At 38.2% G+C, this 15784-nt stretch overlaps 1 protein-coding gene across 2 annotated transcripts in view; it reads right to left on the reverse strand.

Moving 5' to 3' along the window:
- chd8 (chromodomain helicase DNA binding protein 8) overlaps positions 1 to 15564 on the reverse strand; it is an 83864-nt gene extending 68300 nt beyond the window's left edge. The window contains exons 1-3 of one of the 2 annotated variants that reach the window (XM_053681305.1): positions 15476 to 15564; positions 13601 to 13835; positions 12524 to 13432 (exon numbers count right to left, since the gene is read on the reverse strand). In XM_053681305.1, the coding sequence (XP_053537280.1) occupies positions 12524 to 13432 (909 nt within the window). In that variant the 5' untranslated portion in view covers positions 13601 to 13835; positions 15476 to 15564. Of the gene's footprint in view, positions 1 to 12523; positions 13433 to 13600; positions 13836 to 14502; positions 14612 to 15475 lie in introns of those variants that run through there. The other variant, XM_017472103.3, reaches the window with a different exon arrangement.
- Between the last annotated feature and the right edge of the window lie 220 nt (positions 15565 to 15784).

The raw sequence follows: 15784 nt of genomic DNA on the forward strand, positions 1-15784 counted from the left end.
CACGCAGAGGACACTGAGGGACTCACCCAGTATATTACGGACTACATACAATTCTGTGAGGAAAGCATTGAACCCACAAAGAAGGTCCACTGTTTTTTAAACAAGATGCCATGGATCAACAAAGACATTAAGAATCCTAAAGAGGAAAAAGAGAGCACTCATGGCAGGAGATAATGAGGAGGTCAGATCAGTCCAAAAGGAGCTAAGGAGGGAGCTGAGGAAACCAAAAAACAGCTACCGGGAGAGGCTTGAGTGCAAGCTGGAAATAAACAGCGTCAAAGAGAAACGGGAGGGCATGAACAGGATTACTGGGCTTAAAAATTCCAGAAAAAGGTGCCCTAACTGTAGAAGACCTCCTGCATTGTTCCGGTGCCGAAGAAAAGTCATCCCAGTACCTCAAATGACTACAGACCTGTGGTGCTGACCTCACATGTCATGAAGAGATTAAGCTGATCGTAAATGACTCCCTTGATCCGCTGCAGTTTGCATACCAGACACAAATCAGCATGGACAACGCGATCATCTACCTACTGCATAGGGCTTACTCATACCTGGAGATGCCAGGAAGCACAATGAAAATCATGTTTTTCGATTTTTCTAGTGCATTTAACACCCCCCCCCCCACCCCCACCACACACACGCTTGCAGAAAAGCTCTGGGACATGCAGGTAGACCATGACATGGTGGCCTGGATCATGGACTATCTCACCAGCAGACCACAGTACGTCCAACTGCAGGGCAGCCTGTCAATGTGGTGATGGGTAACACCGGCGCACCTCAAGGAACTGTGCTTTCACCTTTTATGTTCACCATATACACCTCTGACTTTAGCTACAACTCTGGTACATGACACCTCCAGAGATTCTCTGAGGACTCCTCAGTCATGGGCTACATCAGTGAAGATAAGGAGGAGGAGTACAGAGGCATTGTGGAGAGCTTTGTCAGATGGTCTGAGGATAACCACCTTCAGCTCCACATCAGCAAGAGAAGAAAGAACTGATAGTGGACTTCCACCAAAACAGAAAGCCCACAACACCTATTACCATCCAGGGGGAGAAAATAGAGATGGTGGACTCGTACAAGTTCCTGGGAGTGCACATTAACAGCAAGCTGGACTGGTCAGAAAATACCGAAGCTCTCTACCAGAAGGGACAGTGCAGACTGTTTTTTCTAAGGAGGCTTAGGTCGTTTGACGTGAGCAGCAAGCTACTGCAGATGTGCCATCAGTCTGTAGTAGCCAGTGCCCTGTTCTTTGCTGTGACATGCTGGGGAGGTGGAATTAAGGCTGGGGAGGCTGACAAACTCAACAGGTTGTTGAAGAAGTCTAGTTCTGTTGTTGCCCCCCCAGGTGCAAGACGGAATGCTTCAGATGTTCCTTTATGCCGACAGCCATCAGAATGTACAACACTTAGCCACCCCCTCCCTTGACCTTACTTTTGACTGCACTGCAAATACGCTACTACACTGTTGTAATATGGGTACCATACTGTACTTTTTGCACTGCTCACACATCACAGCTTCAAAGTTACTGTTATATGTCTACACATCCCACACAGCTGCAATATGTATATAGTAGTGTGTACACTGTACATATGTGATATATAGATGGGCTATTTGTGTAGTGGGACTGTACATTATTGCTTGCTGTATATACTGCTCATATGCATGTATGTATGCATGCATGCACACACACACACATACATATACACACACACACACACACATACATACATATATATATACATATATACATACATACATATACATATATATACACACATATATATACACATACATATATATATACACACATATATATACATATACATATATATACATATATATACATATACACATTATATATATATATATATATATATATATATATATATATATATATATATATATATATATATATATATATACACACATATACATATATATACATATATATACACATATACACATTATATATATATATATATATATATATATATATATATATATATATATATATATATATATATATATATATATATATATACACACACACACACATTTACAAAATTATATGCTGTAACGTGCTGTAATCTACTTTCTGGATATGGATGTTAAATATGTTTCATTAGATTATTGATCAATAGATTTACCATACTCTTTTCAAGGACATGGGCCCAACTGATCCCCATGTTGAGACTGCTGAGGATGCACCCACTTCAAAGAAAAAGAAGACCTTGGGGAGCTTCTTCAAGACCACTGAGGGAACCACACTAAGACCCCCACCCCACCACGAACAACAAGCTACAACCTCTGAGCAAAAGTCCTATTTACAATTGGACAACACTGACAGTGAAGAAGACCCGCTGGACTGGTGGCGGGAACACCAGAGACTATCCACCACTCTCGAAACTAGCAAAAAAGTACTTGTGCATTCCAGCCACAAGTTCCCCTTCAGAGAGGGTTTTGAGCACTGGGGGAAATGTAGTGACCTGCCTTCACTCGTCTCTCAAGCCAGAAAATGTGGACAGACTGGTGTTTCTTGCCAAAAACCTGTAAACACTATGTTATGGGGCAGTGGTGTCTTGACGGTTAAGGCTCTGGGTTACTGAACAGTAGGTCAGTCCAAGGGTCCAAGCCCCAGCGCTGCCAAGCTGCCACTGTTGGGCCCTTGAGCAAGGCCCTTAACCCTCTCTACTCCAGGGGTGCAGTATCATGGCTATGATTGAAACATTCTGTTTGAATTTCACTGTGCTGTAATTTATATGTAACTAATAAAGACTAATTATATTTCCTTTTCTGCATACGCCTGAATTGTTTTCATTTGGTTGCATATTGTTATAATTGATGCATATTTTTCATTTGGTTGATGGCATTTTTATTTATGCTATATTTTGGGTACAATTTTATTGATATTTTGCTTCTACGAGATGATGCACTTTAAGGATCAGTCTAATATATATATATATATATATATATATATATATATATATATATATATATATATATATATATATATATATATATATATATATATATATATATATATATATATATAATGTTGGTACCGAAGTATCAGTTCTCGTGGCATCCCAAATATGTGTGTGTGTGTTTGCGTTTTTTTTATATATATATATATATATATATATATATATATATATATATATATATATATATATATATATATATATATATATATATATATATATAAAAAACGCAAACACACACATATTTGGGATGCCACGAGAACTGATACTTCGGTACCAACATTATTAAAACGTCAGGGTACTTGTTCTTCTGCAGTAGCATAAGTACCGGTTGTAATGAAGGTACCGTGGTTACAATTCTTCCGGACCTGAAGGGGGCAGCAAATACGCGCAAGTGTTTTAGTTGGTCCACAAGTGGTGAACTAGAAGAACGCCAACAAGCACACGGGAAACACTACAGAAGATTTTTACACCGCCCCGACTCGTAGAGAGGAAAGATGGTAGGAGTCAAATATGGAAATACTTCACATTCGAGGCGGATGACAACAAACATAACTGATTCGCTGAAGTATCGTTCATTTCCAACAAAGCGAGGAAACACCTGGAATTTGGTAAAGCACCTGAAAGACGGTCCTATATTATATGTGTATGAGGCAGCTGAATTGTTGCTGTGAAACCAGCTAACGTTATGCTCTATGTAATGTTAGCGATAGCCAGTTATTTGTTAACGACGCTAACGCACGGCAATGTTATAAACTACATCCTAATGGGCCACCATGCATCACCATTCAGCCCATATTCTGTCAGCTAAATGTAGCTACGGTCACTAATAATTATTCACATGTTAATGATTTTAATAAATCTTTTTTACAAAACAATTCTAGATTTCTATTCAACACAGTAACAAAATTAACTAGGAATAAAACCACTACAGAAAGAAGCACACAATCATTACATAGCAGTGAAGATTTCATGAAATTTTTGATTGGCAAGATTGAAAATATTAGATGTGAAATTCGGGCAATTAAATTCAAACCAGACAGTATTATAACTAACGCTGTAGTTAATAATATAACAATATCTAATCAATGTTTAGAATCTTTTACTCCCCTTAGAGAGACCGAACTAGCTTCATTAATCTCCACACTGCATTGGCTCCCAGTGAAATCTCACATTGATTATAAAATACTATTATTAACTTATAAAGCACTAAACGGTCTCACGCCACAGTATCCAAGCAAACTTTTGGTTTTATATGATCCGCCACGCCTACTTAGATCAAAACATGCAGGCTATTTGACGGTACCTCGAATAGTGAAGGCTACAGCAGGGGGAAGAGCTTTCTCTTATAGAGCCCCACAGTTATGGAACAGTCTTCCTATTAGTGTTCGGGACTCAGACACAGTCTCAGTGTTCAAGTCTAGGCTTAAAACGTATTTGTTTACTCAAGCCTACCCTGACTAGACTTTCTGTTATGCTAAGCAAAGTCCTATTAACCTTGTCTCTCCCTCTCTCCTTCTGTCAAGCCACACACGATTTTATGGAGATACTAGAGATCCTGATCTTCTCTGCTCTCCGGACCTGCCTGATCCGTTTCGGATGTCTTACCTCTGGACGGAGCTCTCATCTACTCCAGTTCCAGACTGCTGGGACTACGGCTGCTCCTAACACCATACAGACTTCATATAAAACCATAATGAACTTTTTCACACTAACTGTTGTTACCCAGATGAGGATGGGTTCCCTTCTGAGTCGGGTTCCTCTCAAGGTTTCTTCCTCTTTAAACATCTTAGGGAGTTTTTCCTTGCCACCGTCGCCACTCGGTGGCTTGCTCAGTTGGGATAAATTCACACTAATACCATGTTGATATTTCTGTAAAGCTGCTTTGAGACAATGTCTACTGTAAAAAGCGCTATACAAATAAAATTGAACTGAATTTTTGGCCTGCCACCATATCAGTGAATTTAAACTAATGCTTGCATTCAGAGTATAAGGGGTGTGTGTGTGTGCGCACGTGTGTATTTAGGAGTGCACCATAGCACTTGTACCCTCCACTTTTCTATTAGTCATTGTCAAACAGTGTTTGATATCTAAAACATCTCCCCCCACCCCCTTTTAAAGTCAAATTTATTTAAAAGAAAATTTAAACTACATCGTGGTATCAACTTTGGTATCAAGGACATTTGGTGGTTTCGGAACCGACTACTAGATTTTTGGTATCGTGACATCCCTAATTTTATTTATATATTTACATAGACATACTTATATATATATATATATATATACACACACACACACACACACACACACACACACACACATACACTGTGAGAGACCTCTCCACAAGGAACAGGGTAAGGACAGAGGTAATGGCAGTATGACTTAAGTTGCAGAGATATGTGCCAAACATTTAACCCCATTGCACATACATGATAAACTGCATGTTGTTCTTAACTAAAAGAAGATAAATCAATTAATGTTCATTTATAAAGCACATTTAAAAACAATGGAGGTTGACCAAAGTGCTGTACAGTGAGTAAAAGGAATAAACTAAGGCAGAGAAAAAAGAAAAATAAAGACAAAATAAACAAACAATAAAAGTCATGAATGTAAGAGATACCAAAATAATAATATAGTTAGGGGATGTTAAAAGCCAGGGAAAATATGTAAGACTTACGAAAAGATTTAAAAGCAGAGACGGATGGAGCATGCCTTATATAAAGAGGAAGAGTATTCCAAAGTCTTGGACCAGCGGTAGCAAAGGCGCGAGCACCTCGATTTTTAAGTTTGGCTCTAGAGACATGGAGTAGATGATGGTGACACGATCTTAAGGTTTGAGAAGGAGTGTACGGGAGCAATAAGTCAGTTAAGTATTGAGGTGCCAGATTATTGAGGGCTTTGTAGACAAATAACATGGAGCCAGTGCAAGGAGACTAGAATGTGTGTAATATAGAATGTGTGGATTTTTACTGCCCACGATTACATGAACATGATCGACTGCGATACTGACGTTTAAACTTTGTCCGCCGCTCATAGAAAACTCCACTGAAGATCAAATCAAGCGCTTCCTAAACTTACAGCCAGTCACCATAGAGTGACGCAAGGATGATGTCGTCGTTTTGTAACGCCAAAACCCAGAAACCAGTTAGCATTTTATCCCTTCGGTTCAATCGTCCCAAAGTCAAGGGTTTTTTTTGGTTTTGTTTTTTTTTTTTTAAATGTGATTTTGGTTAAAACCCTGAAATAAGGCCTGTGGTGAACACAAGCTCAAAATATTTCCAAAAATACATGGATGGAGCATGTCTAAATAAAAATATTTATTTTTAGTTTTCTGTTTGTTTATCAGTTGTTCTTTTTAGATGGGTTCCCCAGTACAGTGTTGCCACGTCTGCTGATAATAGTGTTTTGGGAGGATTAAATTGGACATGAAAACTGGAGTTGACTTTTCTAGTTATATCTGGCAACCCTGAGTTTAAATGTCGTGAATGCGCCGTCTATTAGAGTGCTGAAGAGAGTGAAGGAGAGCGGCAGTATACTGTATGTTTACAGACTGAACAGTTGCTACTCTTGATTATGATTGGTGAGGAATTATTTAATAATGAAGTTTGAATTAAACCCATCTTGTAATGTTAGCATTATTATTAATTTATTGGCGCCCAACGCCGCTGTCTCTACACGAGCATGTCAGTCACAGGTTCAGGTCATTTTGCGGGATCAATAAAAGATGGCATTTGTGAGATCGGGAAGTTGAGAGAAGCAGATAATGTACAGTGTTACTCTTCATCATAATGGCTTCTCTGTAGTAATTTACACACTTGGACATGAAAAGCAGTGTGAAAGTAACTGTTGTGCGGTGTAGATGCATTTTGGAGTTGTAGTTTGTATTCTGATTGTACTACACAACTCTGAACAGGACACACTGACCAGTGCTCCTAAATATTTTTTCACAGTTGCACAAAGTACTTTTCAGTCACAAATGCGAGTGAAATGGTCGCACTGTAGAGCCCTGGTGCCGTGGTTTGCATCGCGCAGACCTTATTTACACTATCGCGTGTAAGTGATGTGCACTAGAACTTAAACTGGGAATTCATAATGAGCTGTTTGTGAAGAAAGTCTCAGCTTCCAAATCATGTTTTGTTTTTTTATCTCGAAATTCACACATTAAATGATGTTTTGATACTCTTTATGGTGCACGAGTGTGGTAGAGTATGGCTGCTGACTCAAAACGTCAGCAAGAAGTGTGAGTAAATGGATTATATCCTTGTCTTAAATACAAGTTTTATTGAAAAATAAACATGAATGAACATCAGAGGATATGTTAAAAAAATATCAGAACGATCAGAATTAAATCAAATAAATGTTTTAACCGCAGGAAGGAGGGGGTAGATCACAAGAAAAAAGGATGTGACTGCAATTGAACTGACACAAAAGAGCAACAAATGAAAGACATTAATATACTATTAATATAGTTTAAACAGCGTTCTTAAAGTAAATTTGGAGGAGAGCATGGAAAATGTTTGGATAAAGTTTTGACAAAAGCAAATATCTGAAAAGAAATCTGTTATATATATATATATATATATATATATATATATATATATATATATATATATATATATATATATATATATATATATATATATATATATATATATGTTGTTGCTCCTAAATTTTTTCTGGTGCTCCTAACTTTTTAAGGTTGGGAGCAGCAGTGCTACCAATAAAAAAACGTTAATTTCAAGCGCTACAATTAAAAACTGAACACGTCTGCTCAATTCAGCATGAGCCGAATGAGTCAGAGTCGCAGCACAGATCAACAGGAGTCAGATTTCATTTATCACGTGGCGAGACTGAAGCGAGCTGACTGACAAGACGATGGCTGAAGATTTGGTTTCAAAAGTTCTATGTTTAAGTTTGTCACTGTTACTGTTTTGTTGTTGTGTTTTTCATTAAGAATAATAATGAACCCACCATTCAAGCAATTGCCACCACCAAACTGTTGCTAATTCGAAAGAGAAACGCGCACGGCCACACAAGCATTCAAAAACAATTTAAAAGTGAAGGGGAAAAGGGGGAAAAGAGGGAAATGCCCCCCACCCAGCCCCCGTTGATACCGGCATTACCGGTGGGGTCACGTCAATTAACCGGTGGGAATATTTCCTCACCGTCACATCCCTTGTGGGGAGTTAAAAAAATTGACAGCCCTATGGCAATACAAACAGTATGATCCAAACGCACCTTTCATTTTCCTTTATTTGATTAGTTACCTTCATTTTCAGGTCAAATCATACCTTCATAACAGGTTGCAAGGAGAACACCTGGCTGCCTGCCTGAGGGTCATCAATGGTCCGAGCCCAAAGTCTAATTGTTATTGTTCTTACATTGTCAATACACACTTTATAAAGTTTATTGATCAGAATGGACTTAAGAAAATGTAGAGGTGCAAAAATGGTAACAGCACCATCTACAGCAAATAGTGTAAACAACTGTGCTTTTAACCCCTTTCGCCCTGGCACTAGCGTTCATTCCGCCGGCGGAATGGAAAACGACTTATCGGACATTTTCAATTAGTATAAACAAATGAATTATTGTATCACCGCAGTTCTGGTACAAGATTAGTCAGGACACTTGTGGTTATGTCTGTGTGCTTAACTGCTGGTGGGCAGGGGGATGGGGAAAGGGGCGGAGTTTGAGCTCCCTGCTGGGCAAACAATTCAAACCTCTCCACGAAAACACTGACACAGAGATAAATCGGAGAGCACGACCAAAGCTTTTTTGATAGTAAAACACCGTATACAACTGCCACAATAAAATTATAACATTTAAACCCAAGATCGGACTTATAATTTTTATTTTTTATATATATATATATATATATATATATATATATATATATATATATATATACATACATATACATATATATACACACACATACATACACACACGTTATAAACTGAAATATATGTATAAACGTTTACTACCTTACATTACCTACATCGACGAAAATCCAGTTCGCTCATGGTTTTATAAATCATGCACATTTCCATCAGTATAAAGTCCATCAGCTTTATTGAAGAGAACAAATGCAAAGTTCCATATTTAATCACAAATGTCCTCTTCAAAATGCATTAAGTGTTTTGGTATCCCACCCCTCTGGAATTTAGTAATTAGCCATAAACTGAACTGAGACACCATCTAAAAAAAAGCTAATCTGCTTTGGCTATGCTGAACAACCCGCCTCCTAAATTATAATCGGGCAGTCTAACTTGAATGAAACCCACTTGGACCAATTGTAGATACTTTAGCTTTCAAACAAGCCCAAACTCAACATGATTGACCACTCAGAGGCTGAGAAAATCAAACGCGTAATCAACACAACCAAACCTTTTACACGTCCGTCTTGAGTTGTGTCAGCGGGTACAGGACAATCAGCACAGCGCTACAGGGCCGTCCAGAGAAACTATCAGGAAATGGCAGCTCCGCTCTAGCGCTCTTCCTGCAAAACTTTATACAGCAGGTTTTGCATGTTTGACAGTTTTTTCTGATTGCTAGTTTTTCTGATTGCTAGACCCCCCCCCAAGAAGTCAGAGGAGAGGGATCACTCGTGTGTCTATCATTTGAGCCATTCGGAGAGCAAGTGCTCATTCACCTGGGGCTCTGGCACTATTTTTGATCATTTGATTTGTTTGTGTGTGAAATTACACATTGTGTAACAGAGTTCATGCTACTGCCATTTGTTTTCATTTTGTGCCATTTGGAGAGGTTATTTTGTGCCTTTAAAAAAAATGTTTGCTATTTCTGGTAGTCTGCAATATTTAAAGGCTTTGTGCCATTTTTATAAGCTTTGTGCCATTTAGAGAGATTTTGTGTCATTTAGAGACGTTTGGTGCCATTTGGAGAGGTTTGGTGCCATTTTGGAGAGGTTTTACCTGTGTTTGGATAACCTTACACACAATTTTAGTGGTTAGAGATAACTTCCTCATATTTTGGGTGTTCATGGACAAGTACTTGGGGCATCTTTGAGACAAGGAATGGGGTTGATATCAAAATTTTCTGTGAAGATATAACATTTGTGTTAAAAGTAAATACATATTTTTTTTAATTCTGAATATATTGCCCCAGGTAGGCTAGGTCAAAGAAGAAATACTTGAAATAACTACTAATTCTTAAAGTCTTAAGTATCTACTTTCATATGAGCCATTAACCACTACAGTGGTGTGGGAGATCCCGAAACAAATCAATGCCGAACACAGATACCCCCAAAACAGGCAAAAATGCCATTTTTTGGCTACCAGTAAAAGGAGGTTAAATAAAGGATATTTGAAGAAAAAAAAAAAAATATATATATATATATATATATATATATATATATATATATATATATATATATATATATATATATATATATATATATACATATATATATATATATATACATACACACACACACGTTACTATTTTTGCACAACACAGTGAACCCTTCTTTCTCAACAGTGTAAACGGGGACTATGTATTTCATGACATGAGAAGTGAACTTGGAGTATACTTCTCAAATCCATCCTCGTTTATGGAGTGACTTAAAATTAACATAGCTTCACACAGCATCAGAAAAACAAAGTAAAACGAGTAAAGTAAAATGAGTTATACTGAACATACAAGTATTAGCTTTAGATTTATCAACTTTCAGACATGTGTTTATTAATTCTAAAACAATGCCTATACAGTTCCCTGTTTGAAAAAGAAAATATACATGACTCATCAGAATTAGCTGCCTAGCATGTTGCTAATCAAAAAAAGGAACATGGTGGTATCCGTTATGCAATTCCAACAGGCGAAATATCGCTAAGGGTGTAATGCAGCATTATATTTTACATAAAAGTTGTTCATCTGACTTCTCAAACCTGTACCAATTCCATCTGACTTACATTACACACATTTTTGTGTATTTCATCTCCTGTGCAACAGCAATCATAGAGCAGCTTAGATTTAGCAGTGATTCTGCAGCTCTATTACAGCGGCCAATGAGTTTGTGTCACCTCCTTGAACAAGGCCTGGTTACTGAGTTTGGCGAGGTCAGTAAGACTCATGTTGGTTGAAAATTTCCTCCACTTCACAATGATGCAGACCACTGTGCTCCTGATAACATTCAAAGATTTAGAAATGGTTCTATACCCTTGCCCAGCTATATCTTGACAACTGATCAGAGTTCATTAGACTTCCTGGCCTGGCTTTTGGTCCGATATTCATTTTTCTCAGTTTTTGGTTTCTAATACATTTGCTCACTTTGCCATTATGGGTTATTGTAGATGGTAAAAAGTATATTTAATCCATTTTAAATTGAAACAAGTGTGCAAATGAAGGGGCAGGAATCCTTTACGAACCCACTGTACATATGAACAAATAGCATCCACAGGGCAGTCTTGTCACTGCATTTGGGCCCATTTTTTAACAGCTTTAATTCAGTGGCAAACATGTTCAATAATAATGTGGAAAGAAGTTAAATCAGTGTACACAACATCTATTTTTAAAAAAAATCAATGTTAAAAATAGTTGGCAATTTCATTATCGATTAGTTGGACGGTGTTATGAAGCATACTGTGCCATGTCACATCATCAAGACTAGAAATCCTTTGATGGAACAACCTGTTCTTTACGTTGCACTCTGCTGTTTGTCTCATGTAATAACTTGTCTTCATGTGAGTAATATTTACATTTTTAATAATTTGTTTATGGGAATGTGAAACAGTGGCAACACGATGTACTGGGATGAATAATGCCAACCACTGTGTTTTGGGTTCTCCCACCTCATGAATTTTTCTAGCAACATTTTCTAGCACATTTAAGGTCATAATCTAAATTTCCTGCCTTATTAAGACACTATGTTGTGCTACTTTGACCAAAAAAAAAAAAATCAGTAGTTTGCATGACTACTTGACAGTTTGAATGAATATGAAATATGAATATAGTCTTAATTAAATTATTAACCTGAAGTCAAGTGCATTATGCAGTATTGGGCAGTGAGCAGCAAAGCTACGTGAAATCAGTTAACATGTAAACCAGATGTGTTTAGAAATAGTACACTGCAATCTTATAATACACAATATATCTTTTTAATATATCTTGTGTGCGAAGTGATCAAGTTGCCATCCTGCTCTCGGATCATACCCCCCCCAAAAAATTTTGCAATCCCAAAAATACATATTTATTAATTCCAGGCACTGAAAACTAAGAATCAACCAAAAATGATTCACCTTGCCCACATGGCAAGCAACATGAATTCAGCATCAGCGTAAACAATAGTTTTGTATAATACACTATGACAGTTCACTTACTTGTAGCTCATTTTTCGTAAGCATCAGTAGGTATCAGAGAGCTTAAAACTTTTACTATGAATATTCAGTTACCATGTGCTAGGTCATAGGTTTTACATCTGCTTAAGATAAACTTTCATCACGTCACACTGACACAGAGATGGCTCTATAGTTACTGGAATATAGAAATATAGTTGGTTGGGAAAACAAAATAAACAGTCTTACCTGTTGTGCTACTGTCGACAGGGTGACACCTTGCGTTTGAGCTGCCACTGTACTTCCAGTTGTAGCAGCAACCTGCTCTTGGACCTGTGCCTGTATCGGCACCTGTGACGGCTGTACTTGAGTCTGAAGCTGCAACTTTGGCATCTCTGTCTGTGCTTGCGTAATCTGTGTCTGTGTAGGTAACTGGAGGTGTGTCTGGGGCAAAGAGGTCAGTAGCACCTGTTTCACAGGTCCATTAGGTGTCTGTACCAACCTTTGGACACCTGTCCCCACCTTTACCGGTCCCTGCACAGACTGTGTAGCATTTAATACTGTCCCTCCTGAGACAATGGACATTCCAGGTCTTACAGGTGCACCTGTCACAACTCTTGCAATGGTAAGCTTCCCAGCAGTGCCCGCAGCTCCTGTAACACTCTGTAGTACTTGGGCTTGACCCTGAGGGCTCTTCAGAATCACTATTTTTGGGGCTGCCTGCCCTGCTGCCTGTTGTGTAATAAGGTGTTGGGGAGCAACTTGAGACCCTGACACAGCCAAAGGGGAACTCATAAGAACTGCAGTCGAACCACCGCTACTACTAGCCATGGAAACAGAAGTCTGAGTTATTGTCTGAATGGGAACTGGAGCTGAAGCAACAGATGAAAGGGGCACCTGGCTTACTGGTTGCGTCTTAAGTGGAACAGAAGAGATGGTTGTTGTGGTTGTTAGTGGTGCTTGAGCACTGTCACTAAGGACAGGGATACTGGCTTCTGGGGCTGAATCTGAATCTAATGGGGGATCCACTTGGCCGAGGGCCAACTTCAGAGCCTCCTCTACCGGGTCTGAGGAACCCTGAGAAAAAGCATCTTCTGGCAGGGAATCCAGGTTAAACAGGGGTGAATCATCAAACAGGTCCATAATGGGATCTGCCATCTTGTCAAACAGTTTGTAAAAAGAGGAATGAAAATTAAAAGAAATACCAGAACATAATCATTTAGCATATAAAGTCAAGAACTTACATGTACAAGTATAGATATCATTTATTACAAACACCATGCAAATATGAACAATATTTCTCAGTATAGGTTGGAATATACTTACAGTTTTATTTCCTTTGTTGAATCAGGCCCTACAGTCATTTATCAATCAATCTTATAAACATGAGTGAACATCAGGTGGATATGAAGTCGATGGAGGGATAGTGAATCAAAGACAGTCCTCCTGTTCAGCAAACCTTCTTTCCTCTCGTCTAATACTTTCTTCTCTTTCCTCTGAGCGGATATTATGCCGACCTTACATAAAAATCTCATTTGATGGGCTAAAGAAGAATGAGATTCTGATGGAGAATGAAACACAAAAGATAAAACATTTCAAATGTTACATCGTTCATAAGTATACTAGTATATCGTTGCACAGCGAAATACCCTGTCTTACCTCATTTTAAATCATCGACCATGAAAGAACACTTTTACTTTTAGATTCATTATTCAGTAACAAATCAATGTCAAGATACCAATGCAGCGTTCATCTGAACAAATATAGTAAGTACGCCTTGTATCATTTTTGATCATGCTATCTGTAATGAACTCAAGGTAAGTTCCAGGCGATAAACTAGCAAGACACCAAGCTAAAATTAAATACCGACTATGCACAATCCTATTAAATGTTTGCTATCTCCATTGAGTGGTCAACCATTGTGTATGTGCAAAAATGCTGGAGCTCGCTTATGTTTTTGTTGATTATTGATGTAATAGGTTAACTTTTCATCGTTTACTTTCACCGCTCTTTCATTCGGACTCTTTCAATTCGTCTCATCAACAAACCGGACCAAAGACAACGTGCTACAAAAACATAGCAGGAGTACGTACATGAACAAGGCCGCATAGCTGTTACGATTGGCTAGACCTTTTTTTTATTTAAATAAAAAAAAAATACTAAAGCGCTACCAATCACTTGTAAATAAAAAAAATGCTCTCCATTACAATTTCGCTATGGTAATTTACCTTTCCATCGACACACATGGCTTTCTCCCTCTCACACAACACGATTACTGGAAACAGCTAGCGTAAAGCAGGAACTACCTTGCCAACACCAATGTCGAAAAAGCGTTTGCCCGAGTCTCCTCTTCTCACGTTGATTGGGTAATTGTGTGAGGGGCCGGCAACATTCTCTTATCTCATTGGTGTAAACAAACGTCCATCATTATGGTGTGCGAAATGACTGGGTGGGGCGGGTTAACAAATGTGCCCAAGACGATAGTTTGGTTGACAAAGCAGTAAAAGTCGTCGACTTATCGTCGCTGGTTTTCCTCGAATTTATATGTTAGATCTTAAGGCATTGTTACATGTTACAGTATGTACAATAGTAAAATGCCCCAGTGAACGATAGCCAAACCTGTAAGCCGTTTAAATGCAATCTTGCTTATTTATTAAATAACACACATTTTGAGGTATCCATAGTAAAGTAACACTTAAGCTAAAAATCAAATGTATATAATTTTCCATTACGAAATGTAGTCGATCAGCAAAACAAACAAAAGAATCACTTCTTTAGTTTTGCATTGGATCCACGAAGCTAATAGCTAACCTGCAAGGGACACTTACACCCATCTGGTTAGCAGTGTGTGAACTACACCTAAATCATCGCACACCTGCCTCAAAGGACATTGTTTCGGCTAATTAATCCGTCATATTTGCGTATATGCGCAGTAAAATACCCAGGAGTTATGCTGCTTAACCGAATATCACATTCTATCATTCAGCTTTAATATTTATTGAAAAGAAGGTTAACTGGGCAAAATTTGAAAATTTTATTGATTTATTTAGTCATTATAACATTAAGTAAGATTACTACTTTAAGCATTACTAGGGCTTCTGGTCAGAGTATGTTAGCTAAAAATCAGTACGTTTACATGAACAAAAATAATCCAATATTAACCTGATTAAGAAACTACCATGTAAACAGCCATTTTTTTACCTTAACTGATTAAAGTCATACGCAAAGTAAACACAAATGGAATTAAGACGAGCGGAGTATTCCTGTTTCAGTCGCATTATTGATGTGTATTACAGACGTGTACACACCTTAATCACACTATTAACGTCGCGTGAGAGTTTTCACTGCATTTTGCGACAGGACACGTACACATACGGCAGTGCTTAACCGTTTCACGTCAAACAAGAGAGCACGGCTGCGTTCCAAACCGCGTACTTACCTACTACAGGCTTGTAGTAGGCGAAAAACATGCATCTCGGCTACTATATAGTAGGTAAGTACGCGGCTTGG

The sequence above is a fragment of the Ictalurus punctatus genome, chromosome 7, assembly GCF_001660625.3.
Source record: "Ictalurus punctatus breed USDA103 chromosome 7, Coco_2.0, whole genome shotgun sequence".
NCBI classification, from domain to species: domain Eukaryota; kingdom Metazoa; phylum Chordata; class Actinopteri; order Siluriformes; family Ictaluridae; genus Ictalurus; species Ictalurus punctatus.